The sequence below is a fragment of the Hypanus sabinus genome, unplaced genomic scaffold, assembly GCF_030144855.1.
Source record: "Hypanus sabinus isolate sHypSab1 unplaced genomic scaffold, sHypSab1.hap1 scaffold_941, whole genome shotgun sequence".
NCBI classification, from domain to species: domain Eukaryota; kingdom Metazoa; phylum Chordata; class Chondrichthyes; order Myliobatiformes; family Dasyatidae; genus Hypanus; species Hypanus sabinus.
The window spans coordinates 31,564-47,117 of NW_026781795.1; the positions used below are offsets into that span (position 1 = coordinate 31,564).

A 15,554-nucleotide genomic window follows, 5' to 3' on the forward strand; every position below is an offset into this window, starting at 1 on the left:
TAATAGTTATATATTTGGTGCTGCTCGTGTGCGATTCACTAGAGTTCTCAGCATGTGTTCGGTGTTCAATAAAAGTTATTGAATAAAAAAAATCCGCACCGACTGTGGTTTTCCGGTCAGGGAGTCGAGGATCCAACTGCAGAGGGAGGTGGGGAAATGGATCTGCCACAGACTCAAACTTCAGAAAGTCCGACTCGAGTCCGATTTCAGAATTCGCGCCCCATTGAGAACAGCCCTTTCTCTCTTCATGAAAAATACACTTTCCGACACTAGACTGTATTCCATCTACCACTTTTTTGCCTACTCTCCTAATCTGTCCCACTCATTCAACACTAATTTTCCCCCTTTTTAGAAAATATGCCATTATGATATCGCACATTACATATTATACGTTATATACTAGCTAACTGGTACATTATTATAAGCAATATATTATTATTTCTAATTTACAATAACGAGCAATGCAATGGGACAGTAGCGTTCCCCGATGACCGGATTAGAGGGGCCGAACGGCCTCGTCCTCTCCCGGATGCTACCCAACACCAAGACAATACCACGGAACCGCCAGCACCAAAGATGGCGCCGTCCACGGCTCCCCCCCCCTCCCCCTCGTTCCAGGCGCACGCCACCATCTCTGATGCTGGCGGTTATCGGGCCAGGAGGAAAGATGGCGCGCCCCAACAACGTCACGCCGCCGCCCATCTTTGAAACGGTCACCTGGCTGGAAGGGCAATTGGTCAGCGTCGATGACGTCCTCGAAGGCGCGAATGCGCTGGAGCAGCACCTTCTCGGCGTCTTCCTTCTTCTCCATGGCGCGGACCGAGCGACTGGTTGCCCCGGGCGACGGCGGCCTCCGGCTCACAAAGCGCGCAGCGTGAACGGGTGACGTAATCAGATCCCGCCCCCTTCGCCCGGGCAAGGGGCTGGTCCGGTGACGTAGGCGGTGTGACCCCGCCCCTTAAGGTCCCGGCAGCCGCCCCGGCTACCATGGAGATCGGCTACGGGACGGAGTGTCAGCCGGGTGAGGGTGAGGGTAGGGGTAGGGGTAGGGGTAGGGGTAGGGGTAGGGAGAGGGGTAGGGAGAGGGGTAGGGAGAGGGGTAGGGAGAGGGGTAGGGGTAGGGGTAGGGAGAGGGGTAGGGGTAGGGAGAGAGGTACGGGTAGGGGTAGGGAGAGGGGTAGGGGTAGGGAGAGGGGTACGGGTAGGGAGAGGGGTAGGGAGAGGGGTAGGGGTAGGGAGAGGGGTAGGGAGAGGGGTAGGGGTAGGGAGAGGGATAGGGGTAGGGAGAGGGGTAGGGAGAGGGGTAGGGGTAGGGGTAGGGAGAGGGGTAGGGAGAGGGGTAGGGGTAGGGAGAGGGGTAGGGAGAGGGGTAGGGGTAGGGAGAGGGGTAGGGGTAGGGAGAGGGGTAGGGGTAGGGAGAGGGGTAGGGGTAGGGAGAGGGGTAGGGGTAGGGGTAGGGAGAGGGGTAGGGGTAGGGAGAGGGGTAGGGAGAGGGAGAGGGGTAGGGGTAGGGAGAGGGGTAGGGGTAGGGAGAGGGGTAGGGAGAGGGAGAGGGGTAGGGAGAGGGGTAGGGGTAGGGAGAGGGGTAGGGAGAGGGGTACGGGTAGGGGTAGGGAGAGGGGTACGGGTAGGGGTAGGGAGAGGGGTAGGGAGAGGGAGAGGGATAGGGGTAGGGAGAGGGGTAGGGGTAGGGAGAGGGGTAGGGAGAGGGGTACGGGTAGGGGTAGGGAGAGGGGTACGGGTAGGGGTAGGGAGAGGGGTAGGGAGAGGGAGAGGGGTAGGGGTAGGGAGAGGGGTAGGGAGAGGGGTAGGGGTAGGGGTAGGGAGAGGGGTAGGGGTAGGGAGAGGGGTAGGGGTAGGGAGAGGGGTAGGGAGAGGGGTAGGGTAGGGGTAGGGAGAGGGGTAGGGGTAGGGAGAGGGGTAGGGAGAGGGAGAGGGGTAGGGAGAGGGGTAGGGGTAGGGAGAGGGGTAGGGAGAGGGGTACGGGTAGGGGTAGGGAGAGGGGTACGGGTAGGGGTAGGGAGAGGGGTAGGGAGAGGGAGAGGGATAGGGGTAGGGAGAGGGGTAGGGGTAGGGAGAGGGGTAGGGAGAGGGGTACGGGTAGGGGTAGGGAGAGGGGTACGGGTAGGGGTAGGGAGAGGGGTAGGGAGAGGGAGAGGGATAGGGGTAGGGAGAGGGGTAGGGAGAGGGATAGGGAGAGGGGTACGGGTAGGGGTAGGGGTAGGGAGAGGGGTAGGGAGAGGGGTAGGGGTAGGGAGAGGGGTAGGGAGAGGGGTAGGGGTAGGGAGAGGGGTAGGGGTAGGGAGAGGGGTACGGGTAGGGGTAGGGAGAGGGGTACGGGTAGGGGTAGGGAGAGGGGTAGGGAGAGGGGTAGGGGTAGGGAGAGGGGTAGGGGTAGGGAGAGGGGTACGGGTAGGGAGAGGGGTAGGGAGAGGGGTAGGGGTAGGGAGAGGGGTACGGGTAGGGGTAGGGAGAGGGGTAGGGGTAGGGAGAGGGGTAGGGAGAGGGGTACGGGTAGGGAGAGGGGTAGGGAGAGGGGTAGGGGTAGGGAGAGGGGTACGGGTAGGGGTAGGGAGAGGGGTAGGGGTAGGGAGAGGGGTAGGGGTAGGGAGAGGGGTACGGGTAGGGGTAGGGAGAGGGGTAGGGGTAGGGAGAGGGGTAGGGGTAGGGTGAGGGGTAGGGGTAGGGAGAGGGGTAGGGGTAGGGATAGGGGTACGGGTAGGGGTAGGGAGAGGGGTAGGGGTAGGGAGAGGGGTAGGGGTAGGGAGAGGGGTACGGGTAGGGGTAGGGAGAGGGGTAGGGGTAGGGAGAGGGGTAGGGGTAGGGAGAGGGGTACGGGTAGGGGTAGGGAGAGGGGTAGGGGTAGGGAGAGGGGTAGGGGTAGGGAGAGGGGTAGGGAGAGGGGTAGGGGTAGGGAGAGGGGTAGGGGTAGGGAGAGGGGTAGGGAGAGGGGTAGGGGTAGGGAGAGGGGTACGGGTAGGGATAGGGAGAGGGGTAGGGGTAGGGAGAGGGGTACGGGTAGGGGTAGGGGTAGGGGTAGGGAGAGGGGTAGGGGTAGGGAGAGGGGTAGGGGTAGGGGTAGGGAGAGGGGTAGGGAGAGGGAGAGGGGTAGGGAGAGGGGTAGGGGTAGGGAGAGGGGTAGGGAGAGGGGTACGGGTAGGGGTAGGGAGAGGGGTACGGGTAGGGGTAGGGAGAGGGGTAGGGAGAGGGAGAGGGATAGGGGTAGGGAGAGGGGTAGGGAGAGGGATAGGGAGAGGGGTACGGGTAGGGGTAGGGGTAGGGAGAGGGGTAGGGAGAGGGGTAGGGGTAGGGAGAGGGGTAGGGGTAGGGAGAGGGGTAGGGAGAGGGGTAGGGAGAGGGGTAGGGGTAGGGAGAGGGGTAGGGGTAGGGAGAGGGGTAGGGGTAGGGAGAGGGGTACGGGTAGGGAGAGGGGTAGGGAGAGGGGTACGGGTAGGGAGAGGGGTAGGGGTAGGGAGAGGGGTACGGGTAGGGGTAGGGAGAGGGGTAGGGGTAGGGAGAGGGGTAGGGGTAGGGAGAGGGGTACGGGTAGGGGTAGGGAGAGGAGTAGGGTGAGGGTGAGGGGTAGGGGTAGGGAGAGGGGTAGGGGTAGGGAGAGGGGTACGGGTAGGGGTAGGGAGAGGGGTAGGGGTAGGGAGAGGGGTAGGGGTAGGGAGAGGGGTACGGGTAGGGGTAGGGAGAGGGGTAGGGGTAGGGAGAGGGGTAGGGGTAGGGAGAGGGGTAGGGGTAGGGAGAGGGGTAGGGAGAGGGGTAGGGGTAGGGAGAGGGGTACGGGTAGGGGTAGGGAGAGGGGTAGGGGTAGGGAGAGGGGTAGGGGTAGGGAGAGGGGTAGGGAGAGGGGTAGGGGTAGGGAGAGGGGTACGGGTAGGGATAGGGAGAGGGGTAGGGGTAGGGAGAGGGGTACGGGTAGGGGTAGGGGTAGGGAGAGGGGTAGGGGTAGGGAGAGGGGTAGGGGTAGGGAGAGGGGTAGGGGTAGGGAGAGGGGTAGGGAGAGGGGTAGGGGTAGGGAGAGGGGTAGGGGTAGGGAGAGGGGTAGGGGTAGGGAGAGGGGTAGGGGTAGGGAGAGGGGTAGGGGTAGGGGTAGGGAGAGGGGTAGGGGTAGGGAGAGGGGTAGGGAGAGGGTGAGGGGGAAGGTGGGAGAGAGAGAGTGGGTGAGGGAGGGAGGGAGAGGGAGTGAGGGGAGAAAGGGAGAGTGTGAGGGAGGTGGGAGAGAGAGTGGGTGAGGGAGAGAGGGAGGGTGAGGGGGTGGAGAGGGTGAGGGAGAGGTGTAGAGAATGAGGGGGAGAGGGTGTAGAGAGAGGGGAGAGGGGGTAGGGAGAGGGGGTAGAGAGAGGGGAGAGAGGGTAAGGGAGAAGTGGGGTGTAAGGGTGACAGGAGGTGGAGAGGAAAGAGGTTCTGATAGTTGGGGAGGAGAGGGAACAAGGTTGTCGGGGAACGGAGAGAGGGGAGGGAAGGAGGAGGGAGGAGAAAGAGGGGGATGAGAGTGAGTGGGCAAGAGGGATGGGGAAAGAGGAACAGAGGGAGAGGAGAGGGGAGTAGAAGAGGGCAGGGAGGGAGGGTGTGATTGGACCAAGGGAGGGATTGGTGAGGTAGAGTTGTGAGTTGGAGGGAGAGAAAGAAGGGGCTGGAGTTTCATGGCAAGGGGGAAGTGGCCAGGTTTGAGGGGGTGACAGCCGTGGACGGTATAGGCAGGTAGGGGAGGGACGCCACACATCAAACCCTCCTTCGTCTCCAGCCTGCCTCTGTGGGTGTGCCCGCCCAGGACAGAGGGAGGGATGGGCTGGAGGAGGGGAGGGGGGGGAGGGAGATGGGTATTTCCACACATTAACCCCATCTCCTCTCTCCCCACCCCAGGCCAGACATCTGTCTGCAGCCTCCCCCTGCAGATCTCCCTCTACTTCAGCTGCATCTACTTTCCCTTCTGGTGGGTCTGTCACCTCGTCATGTTCCAGGTCAAGGTGAGATGGAGGGTGGGGGATATCGGCTGAGGGGGAGACAGAGGGGATCTGTCAGAGTTTCTGCTCCCCGTCCCAGCCCTGTGACCCAGGGGCTGTTCATGTGTTCTACCTGCGTGAGGATCCGATCTCTGTGGCTGCCGGTTGTCCAACAGAGCACCTCTCACCATCCTTTGCTCCAAGAGCCCTCACCTAGTCAACCTCTCCTCATAAAATACCCTCTCGAATCTAGGCAGCGTCCCGGTCAATCTCCTCTGCACCCTCTCGAATCCAGGCAGCATCCTGGTCAATCTCCTCTGCACCCTCTCTAATCCAGACAGCGTCCTGGTCAATCTCCTCTGCACCCTCTCTAATCCAGGCAGCATCCTGGTCAATCTCCTCTGCACCCTCTCTAATCCAGGCAGCATCCTGGACAATCTCCTCTGCACCCTCTCTAATCCAGGCAGCGTCCTGGTGAATCTCCTCTGCACCCTTTCTAATCCAGGCAGCATCCTGGTCAATCTCCTCTGCACCCCCTCTAATCCAGGCAGCATCCTGGTCAATCTCCTCTGCACCCTCTCTAATCCAGGCAGCGTCCTGGTCAATCTCCTCTGCACCCTCTCTAATCCAGGCAGCATCCTGGTCAATCTCCTCTGCACCCTCTCTAATCCAGGCAGCATCCTGGTCAATCTCCTCTGCACCCTCTCTAATCCAGGCAGCATCCTGGTCAATCTCCTCTGCACCCTCTCTAATCCAGGCAGCGTCCTGGTCAATCTCCTCTGCACCCTCTCTAATCCAGGCAGCGTCCTGGTGAATCTTCTCTGCACGCTCTCTAATCCAGGAAGCATCCTGGTCAATCTCATTTGCACACTCTCTAATCCAGGCAGCGTCCTGTACAATCTCCTCTGCACCCTCTTTAATCCAGTCAGCGTCCTGGTCGATCTCCTCTTCACCCTCTCTAATCCAGGCAGCGTCCTGGTCAATCTCCTCTGCACCTTCTCTAATCCAGTCAGCATCCTGGTCAATCTCCTCTGCACCCTCTCTAATCCAGTCAGCATCCTGGTCAATCTCCTCTGCACCCTCTCTAATCCAGGCAGCATCCTGGTCAATCTCCTCTGCACCCTCTCTAATCCAGGCAGCGTCCTGGTGAATCTCCTCTGCACCCTCTCTAATCCAGGCAGCGTCCTGGTCAATCTCCTCTGCACCCTCTTTAATCCAGGCAGCATCCTGTTCAATCTGCTCTACACCCTCTCTAATCCAGGCAGCGTCCTGGTCAATCTCCTCTACACCCCCTCTAATCCAGGCAGTATCCTGGTCAATCTCCTCTGCACCCTCTCTAATCCAGACAGCATCCTGGTCAATCTCCTCTGCACCCTCTCTAATCCAGGCAGCATCCTGGTCAATCTCCTCTGCACCCTCTCTAATCCAGGCAGCATCCTGGTGAATCTCCTCTGCACCCTCTCTAATCCAGGCAGCATCCTAGACAATCTCCTCTGCACCCTCTCTAATCCAGGCCGCATCATGTTCAATCTCCTCTGCACCCACTCTAATCCAGGCAGCATCCTGGACAATCTCCTCTGCACCCTCTCTAATCCAGGCAGCGTCTTGGTCAATCTCCTCTGCACCCCCTCTAATCCAGGCAGCATCCTGGTCAATCTCCTCTGCACCCTCTCTAATCCAGACAGCGTCCTGGTCAATCTCCTCTGCACCCCCTCTAATCCAGGCAGCATCCTGGTCAATCTCCTCTGCACCCTCTCTAATCCAGGCAGTGTCCTGGTGAATCTCCTCTGCACCCTCTCTAATCCAGGCAGCGTCCTGGTCAATCTCCATTGCACCCTCTTTAATCCAGGCAGCATCCTGTTCAATCTGCTCTGCACCCTCTCTAATCCAGGCAGCGTCCTGGTCAATCTCCTCTGCACCCCCTCTAATCCAGGCAGCATCCTGGTCAATCTCCTCTGCACCCTCTCTAATCCAGACAGCATCCTGGTCAATCTCCTCTGCACCCTCTCTAATCCAGGCAGCGTTCCGCTGAATCTCCTCTGCACCCTCTCTAATCCAGGCAGCGTCCTGGTCAATCTCCTCTGCACCCTCTCTAATCCAGGCAGCATCCTGGTCAATCTCCTCTGCACCCTCTCTAATCCAGTCTGCATCCTGGTCAATTTCCTCTGCACCCTCTCTAATCCAGTCTGCATCCTGGTCAATCTCCTCTGCACCCTCTCTAATCCAAGCAGCGTCCTGGTGAATCTTCTCTGCACGCTCTCTAATCCAGGCAGCATCCTGGTCAATCTCATCTGCACCCTCTCTAATCCAGGCAGCGTCCTGGTCAATCTCCTCTGCACCTTCTCTAATCCAGTCAGCATCCTGGTCAATCTCCTCTGCACCCTCTCTAATCCAGGCAGCATCCTGGTCAATCTCCTCTGCACCCTCTCTAATCCAGGCAGCATCCTGGTCAATCTCCTCTGCACCCTCTCTAATCCAGTCTGCATCCTGGTCAATCTCCTCTGCACCCTCTCTAATCCAAGCAGCGTCCTGGTGAATCTTCTCTGCACGCTCTCTAATCCAGGCAGCATCCTGGTCAATCTCATCTGCACCCTCTCTAATCCAGGCAGCGTCCTGGTCAATCTCCTCTGCACCTTCTCTAATCCAGTCAGCATCCTGGTCAATCTCCTCTGCACCCTCTCTAATCCAGGCAGCATCCTGGTCAATCTCCTCTGCACCCTCTCTAATCTAGACAGCATCCCGGCCAATCTCCTCTGCACCCTCACTAATCCAGGCAGCATCCTGGTCAATCTCCTCTGCACACTCTCTAATCCAGGCAGCATCCTGGTCAATCTCCTCTGCACCCTCTTTAATCCAGGCAGCATCCTGGTCAATCTGCTCTGCACACTCTCTAATCCAGGCAGCATCCTGTTCAATCTCCTCTGCACCCTCTCTAATCCAGGCAGCGTCCTGGTCAACCTCCTCTGCACCCCCTCTAATCCAGGCAGCATCCTGGTCAATCTCCTCTGCACCCCCTCTAATCCAGGCAGCATCCTGGTCAATCTCCTCTGCACCCTCTTTAATCCAGGCAGCATCCTGGTCAATCTGCTCTGCACACTCTCTAATCCAGGCAGCATCCTGTTCAATCTCCTCTGCACCCTCTCTAATCCAGGCAGCGTCCTGGTCAACCTCCTCTGCACCCCCTCTAATCCAGGCAGCATCCTGGTCAATCTCCTCTGCACCCCCTCTAATCCAGGCAGCATCCTGGTCAATCTCCTCTGCACACTCTCTAATCCAGACAGCATCCTGGTCAATCTCCTCTGCACACTCTCTAATCCAGTCAGCGTCCTGGTCAATCTCCTCTTCACCCTCTCTAATCCAGGCAGCGTCCTGGTCATTCTCCTCTGCACCCTCTCTAATCCAGGCAGCATCCTAGACAATCTCCTCTGCACCCTCTCTAATCCAGGCAGCATCCTGGTCAATCTCCTCTGCACCCTCTTTAATCCAGGCAGCAACCTGGTCAATCTCATCTGCACCCTCTCTAATACAGGCAGCGTCCTGGTCAATCTCCTCGGCACCCTCTCTAATCCAGGCAGCGTCCCGGTGAATCTCCTCTGCACCCTCTCTAATATAGGCAGCATCCCGGTCAATCTCCATTGCACCCTCTTTAATCCAGGCAGCATCCTGTTCAATCTGCTCTGCACCCTCTCTAATCCAGGCAGCGTCCTGGTCAATCTCCTCTGCACCCCCTCTAATCCAGGCAGCATCCTGGTCAATCTCCTCTGCACCCTCTCTAATCCAGACAGCATCCTGGTCAATCTCCTCTGCACCCTCTCTAATCCAGGCAGCGTTCCGCTGAATCTCCTCTGCACCCTCTCTAATCCAGGCAGCGTCCTGGTCAATCTCCTCTGCACCCTCTCTAATCCAGGCAGCATCCTGGTCAATCTCCTCTGCACCCTCTCTAATCCAGTCTGCATCCTGGTCAATCTCCTCTGCACCCTCTCTAATCCAAGCAGCGTCCTGGTGAATCTTCTCTGCACGCTCTCTAATCCAGGCAGCATCCTGGTCAATCTCATCTGCACCCTCTCTAATCCAGGCAGCGTCCTGGTCAATCTCCTCTGCACCTTCTCTAATCCAGTCAGCATCCTGGTCAATCTCCTCTGCACCCTCTCTAATCCAGGCAGCATCCTGGTCAATCTCCTCTGCACCCTCTCTAATCCAGGCAGCATCCTGGTCAATCTCCTCTGCACCCTCTCTAATCCAGTCTGCATCCTGGTCAATCTCCTCTGCACCCTCTCTAATCCAAGCAGCGTCCTGGTGAATCTTCTCTGCACGCTCTCTAATCCAGGCAGCATCCTGGTCAATCTCATCTGCACCCTCTCTAATCCAGGCAGCGTCCTGGTCAATCTCCTCTGCACCTTCTCTAATCCAGTCAGCATCCTGGTCAATCTCCTCTGCACCCTCTCTAATCCAGGCAGCATCCTGGTCAATCTCCTCTGCACCCTCTCTAATCTAGACAGCATCCCGGCCAATCTCCTCTGCACCCTCACTAATCCAGGCAGCATCCTGGTCAATCTCCTCTGCACCCTCTTTAATCCAGGCAGCATCCTGGTCAATCTGCTCTGCACACTCTCTAATCCAGGCAGCATCCTGTTCAATCTCCTCTGCACCCTCTCTAATCCAGGCAGCGTCCTGGTCAACCTCCTCTGCACCCCCTCTAATCCAGGCAGCATCCTGGTCAATCTCCTCTGCACCCCCTCTAATCCAGGCAGCATCCTGGTCAATCTCCTCTGCACACTCTCTAATCCAGACAGCATCCTGGTCAATGTCCTCTGCACACTCTCTAATCCAGTCAGCGTCCTGGTCAATCTCCTCTTCACCCTCTCTAATCCAGGCAGCGTCCTGGTCATTCTCCTCTGCACCCTCTCTAATCCAGGCAGCATCCTAGACAATCTCCTCTGCACCCTCTCTAATCCAGGCAGCATCCTGGTCAATCTCCTCTGCACCCTCTTTAATCCAGGCAGCAACCTGGTCAATCTCATCTGCACCCTCTCTAATCCAGGCAGCGTCCTGGTCAATCTCCTCGGCACCCTCTCTAATCCAGGCAGCGTCCCGGTGAATCTCCTCTGCACCCTCTCTAATATAGGCAGCATCCCGGTCAATCTCCTCTGCACCCTCTCTAATCCAGGCAGAGTCCTGGTCAATCTCCTCGGCACCCTCTCTAATCCAGGCAGCATCCCGGTGAATCTCCTCTGCACCCTCTCTAATCCAGGCAGCATCCTAGTCAATCTCCTCTGCACCCTCTCTAATCCAGGCAGCGTCCCGCTGAATCTCCTCTGCACCCTCTCTAATCCAGGCAGCATCCTGGTGAATCTCCTCTGCACCCTCTCTAATCCAGGCAGCATCCTGATGAATCTCCTCTGCACCCTCTCTAATCCAGGCAGCATCCTGGTCAATCTCCTCTGGTCCTAGACTCCCCCACTTTAGGAAACATCCTCTCCACATCCACTCTATCTGTGTCCTCTGGTCCTAGACTCCCCCACTATAGGAAACATCCTCTCCACATCCACTCTATCTGTGTCCTCTTGTCCTAGACTCCCCCACTACAGGAAACATCCTCTCCACATCCACTCTATCTGTGTCCTCTGGTCCTAGACTCCCCCACTATAGGAAACATCCTCTCCACATCCACTCTATCTGTGTCCTCTGGTCCTAGACTCCCCCACTATAGGAAACATCCTCTCCACATCCACTCTGTGTCCTCTGGTCCTAGACTCCCCCAATACAGGAAACATCCTCTCCACATCCACTCTATCTGTGTCCTCTGGTCCTAGACTCCCCCACTACAGGAAACATCCTCTCCACATCCACTCTCTCGGTGTCCTCTGGTCCTAGTCTCCCCCACTACAGGAAACATCCTCTCCACATCCACTCTATCTGTGTCCTCTGGTCCTAGACTCCCCCCACTACAGGAAACATCCTCTCCACATCCACTCTATCTGTGTCCTCTGGTCCTAGACTCCCCCACTATAGGAAACATCCTCTCCACATCCACTCTATCTGTGTCCTCTGGTCCTAGACTCCCCCACTATAGGAAACATCCTCTCCACATCCACTCTATCTGTGTCCTCTTGTCCTAGACTCCCCCACTACAGGAAACATCCTCTCCACATCCACTCTATCTGTGTCCTCTGGTCCTAGACTCCCCCACTATAGGAAACATCCTCTCCACATCCACTCTATCTGTGTCCTCTGGTCCTAGACTCCCCCACTATAGGAAACATCCTCTCCACATCCACTCTGTGTCCTCTGGTCCTAGACTCCCCCAATACAGGAAACATCCTCTCCACATCCACTCTATCTGTGTCCTCTGGTCCTAGACTCCCCCACTACAGGAAACATCCTCTCCACATCCACTCTCTCGGTGTCCTCTGGTCCTAGTCTCCCCCACTACAGGAAACATCCTCTCCACATCCACTCTATCTGTGTCCTCTGGTCCTAGACTCCCCCCACTACAGGAAACATCCTCTCCACATCCACTCTATCTGTGACCTCTGGTCCTAGACTCCCCCACTACAGGAAACATCCTCTCCACATCCACTCTATCTGTCTCCTCTGGTCCTAGACTCCCCCACTGTAGGAAACATCCTCTCCACATCCACTCTATCTGTGTCCTCTTGTCCTAGACTCCCCCCACTACAGGAAACATCCTCTCCACATCCACTCTATCTGTGTCCTCTGGTCCTAGACTCCCCCACTATAGGAAACATCCTCTCCACATCCACTCTATCTGTGTCCTCTGGTCCTAGACTCCCCCACTACAGGAAACATCCTCTCCACATCCACTCTATCTGTGTCCTCTGGTCCTAGACTCCCCCACTACAGGAAACATCCTCTCCACATCCACTCTATCTGTGTCCTCTGGTCCTAGACTCCCCTACTATAGGAAACATCCTCTCCACATCCACTCTATCTGTGTCCTCTGGTCCTAGACTCCCCCACTATAGGAAACATCCTCTCCACATCCAGTCTATCGAGGCCTTTCACCAATTGATCGGTCTCAATGAGGGCATCCCTCATTCTTCTGAATTGCAGTGAGTACAGGCCCGGGAGCCATCGAACCCTCCTCATGTGACAATCATTCTCGTGAACTTCTTCTCTCTGGCGTCACCACACCCTTCCTCAGAGAAGAGGCCCACAACTGCTCAAGCGGGGCCTCGGCAGCCTCGTAAGCGAATGAGCTTCCCTAATCCTGACCGCCCCCCCCACCCCGCAGCGTACAGAAATTGCGCTGCAGGGAGTTTCCCGCCCATCCTGCCCCTCGGGGACTGTCTGCCCCTTAGCCCTCCGCACTCCCTCCCGTCCGGGTACCCGTCCAAACCTCTCTCCAATGCTGAAACCGAGCTCCCGTTCACCATTGTGCTGGTGGCACTGCTGATGGGGAAGAAGATCACGGCTGCCCTCAGAGGGGGACAGAATGGAGGGCTTGTCAGACCTGCAGTAGCCACCAGGACATCGAGGAATGGATAGACAACAGACAGTAGGTGCAGGAGTAGGCCATTCGGCCCTTCTAGCCAGCACCGCCATTCACCGCGATCGTGGCTGATCATACACAATCAGTACCCCATTCCTGCCCTCTCCCCATATCCCTTGACCCCGCTATCTATAAGAGCTCTATCTAACTCTCTCTTGAATGCATCCAGAGACTTGGCCTCCACTGCCTTCTGGGGCAGAGCATTCCACAGATCCACCACTCTCTGGGTGAAAACGTTTTTCCGCATCTCTGTTCTAAATGGCCTACCCCTTATTCTTAAACTGTGGCCTCTGGTTCTGGACTCACCCATCAGCGGGAACATGCTTCCTGCCTCCAGCGTGTCCAATCCCTTCATAATCTTATATGTTTCAATCAGATCCCCTCTCATCCTTCTAAATTCCAGTGTGTACAAGCCCAGTCGCTCCAATCTTTCAACATATGACAGTCCCGCCATTCCGGGAATTAACCTCGTGAACCTACGCTGTACTCCCTCAATAGCAAGAATGTCCTTCCTCAGATTTGGAGACCAAAACTTCACACGATACTCCAGGTGGGGTCTCACCAGGGCCCTGTACAGCTGCAGAAGGAGCTCTTTACTCCTGTACTCAATTCGTCTTGTTATAAAGGCCAGCATGCCATTAGCTTTCTTCACTGCCTGCTGTACCTGCATGCTTGCTTTCATTGACTGATGTACAAGAACACCACGTCTCCCCTCATTTTCCCCTTAAACCTCTCGCCTTTCACCCTTGACCCCTGACCTGGGGTTGTCATGCCACCCACCCTCAGTGGGAAAAAGCCTGCTTGCCTTTACCCTATCGATACCCCTCATAATTTTGTATCCCTCTGTCAAGTCTCCTCTCAATCTTCTCCATTCCCGGGAATAAAGTCCTAACCTGTTCGATCTTTCCTGATAACTCAGGCCCTCCAGACCCGGCAATGTCCTTGTAGATTTTCTCTGTCCTCTTTCAACCTCGTTTCCATCTTCCCCGTAGGTCGGTGACCACAACTGCACACCATACTCCAGATTAGACCCCAGCAACGTCTTCAACACAACCTCCCGTCTCCCGTACTCAACAGTGATTTATGGGCCTTAACCCACTGGAGTTTAGAAGAATGAGGGGGGATCTCATTGAAATCTATCAAATGTTGAAAGGCCTCAATAGAGTGGATGTGGAGAGGATGTTTCCTGTAGTGGGGGAGTCTAGGACCAGAGGACACAGATAGAGTGGATGTGGAGAGGATGTTTCCTGTAGTGGGGGAGTCTAGGACCAGAGGACACAAATAGAGTGGATGTGGAGAGGATGTTTCCTGTAGTGGGGGAGTCTAGGACCAGAGGACACAGATAGAGTGGATGTGGAGAGGATGTTTCCTGTAGTGGGGGAGTCTAGGACCAGAGGACACAGGTAGAGTGGATGTGGAGAGGATGTTTCCTATAGTGGGGGAGTCTAGGACCAGAGGACACAGATAGAGTGGATGTGGAGAGGATGTTTCCTGTAGTGGGGGAGTCTAGGACCAGAGGACACAGATAGAGTGGATGTGGAGAGGATGTTTCCTGTAGTGGGGGAGTCTAGGACCAGAGGACACAGATAGACTGGATGTGGAGAGGATGTTTCCTGTAGTGGGGGAGTCTAGGACCAGAGGATACAGATAGAGTGGATATGGAGAGGATGTTTCCTGTAGTGGGGGAGTCTAGAACCAGAGGACACAGATAGACTGGATGTGGAGAGGATGTTTCCTGTAGTGGGGGAGTCTAGGACCAGAGGGTGGGGGGGGGGTGAATCTGGAATTCATTTGTGCGGACGGCTGTGGGGGTGGAGTCAGATTGAAAGCGGAGGTTGACGGGTGCCTGACGACAGAGCGAGGGCAGGCGAGTGGTGGGTGGGGATGATCAGTCAGCCCCGGCGGAGCGAGTGGGGGGTGGGATGAGGGACCGTGCTCGATGGGCTGACTCTGCTCCGATGTCTGTCTCTCTCCCGCAGTACGAGTACCTCAGCCCGTACTATCAGATCACCCTGTGCGCGCTGATCCTGGTGATGACCCTGGTGGAGGCCGTCCGGCTGTACCTCGGATACGTCGGCAACCTGCAGGAGAAGGTCAGCGAGGGGCGAGGGGAGGGAGGCGGGAGGATCAGATACAGCACCCCCTCCCTCCGAGCGTCGCTCACCCTCCTCCCTCTGTCCCGCAGGTGCCTCAGCTGGCCGGGTCGTGGCTGCTCACCCTGCTGCTCCAGCTGCCGATGCTCCTCTTCCAGCTGCTGACCCCCCACCTCCGGGTGCTGCCGGCCGAGTGGGCGTCCTCGCTCCTCTACCTCGCCCTGCTGCTCTCCCAGGCCCTCCTGGCCCTCCTGGCTCTGCGCCGCCTCGCCTCCCAGCTGGAGGTCCGCTTCCAGCTCGCCCACCTGCGCCACGGCGAGGGCTGGGGGCCCTCGGCCATCCCTCCCGCCTGGCGGTGAGAGGGGAAATGGATCGGCGATGCTGGCGCAGACTCGATGGGCCAAACGGCCTCGTTCTGCTCCCGTGTCTTCAGCTCTTGGTTAAGGAGGGAGGGGAGGGGGGGAGAGAGAGAGAAGAGAGGAAATGCAGGGAGAGGAGAGGGCAGGGGAGAAGGGGACAATAGGTTGGTGGGGGAGGGGCAGATGGGAGGGAGGGGGAGGGTAAGCGTTGGGAGGGAGGTTTGCCTGCCCCCCGGCCGCTCCGAGGTGGGGGGGTTGCTGAACAATCTCCCACTGAGAATCTCATCTCTCTCTCCATCCCTGTTCAATAAAGGTGCTCGAACGCTCCCTGTCGCCTCTCAGAGTTGTCTGTGGGCGAGGCTGTTTGCCTCGGGAAGTGAGGGCGAGGGTGTTGCCGAGGGGGCTCTCCGACCGGGCCTTGCTAAAGAAATACCGACTCCAATGTGCAGCCGGCAGAATGCTTCAGATTGGTCCTACCCTCGTACGCCGAGGTCCCCTCGTCCCTCGACACTCCCCACCATTCACGGTGTGTGTCCTACCCTCGTACGCCGAGGTCCCCCTGTCCCTCGACACTCCCCACCGTTCACGGTGCGTGTCCCACCCTCGTACGCCGAGGTCCCCTCGTCCCTCGACACTC

General features: G+C 57.4%; 1 protein-coding gene across 1 annotated transcript; it reads left to right on the top strand.

Annotated features, from left to right (window-relative positions):
* Window positions 1-794: 794 nt before the first annotated feature.
* On the top strand, window positions 795-15,023 carry LOC132390521 (transmembrane protein 17-like). The gene is made up of 4 exons (XM_059963138.1): window positions 795-1,021; window positions 4,873-4,976; window positions 14,445-14,558; window positions 14,651-15,023. The coding sequence occupies exons 1-4, from the start codon at window positions 988-990 to the stop codon at window positions 14,915-14,917; spliced, it is 519 nt and encodes a 172-aa protein (XP_059819121.1). The 5' UTR covers window positions 795-987; the 3' UTR covers window positions 14,918-15,023.
* The last annotated feature ends 531 nt before the right edge of the window (window positions 15,024-15,554 follow it).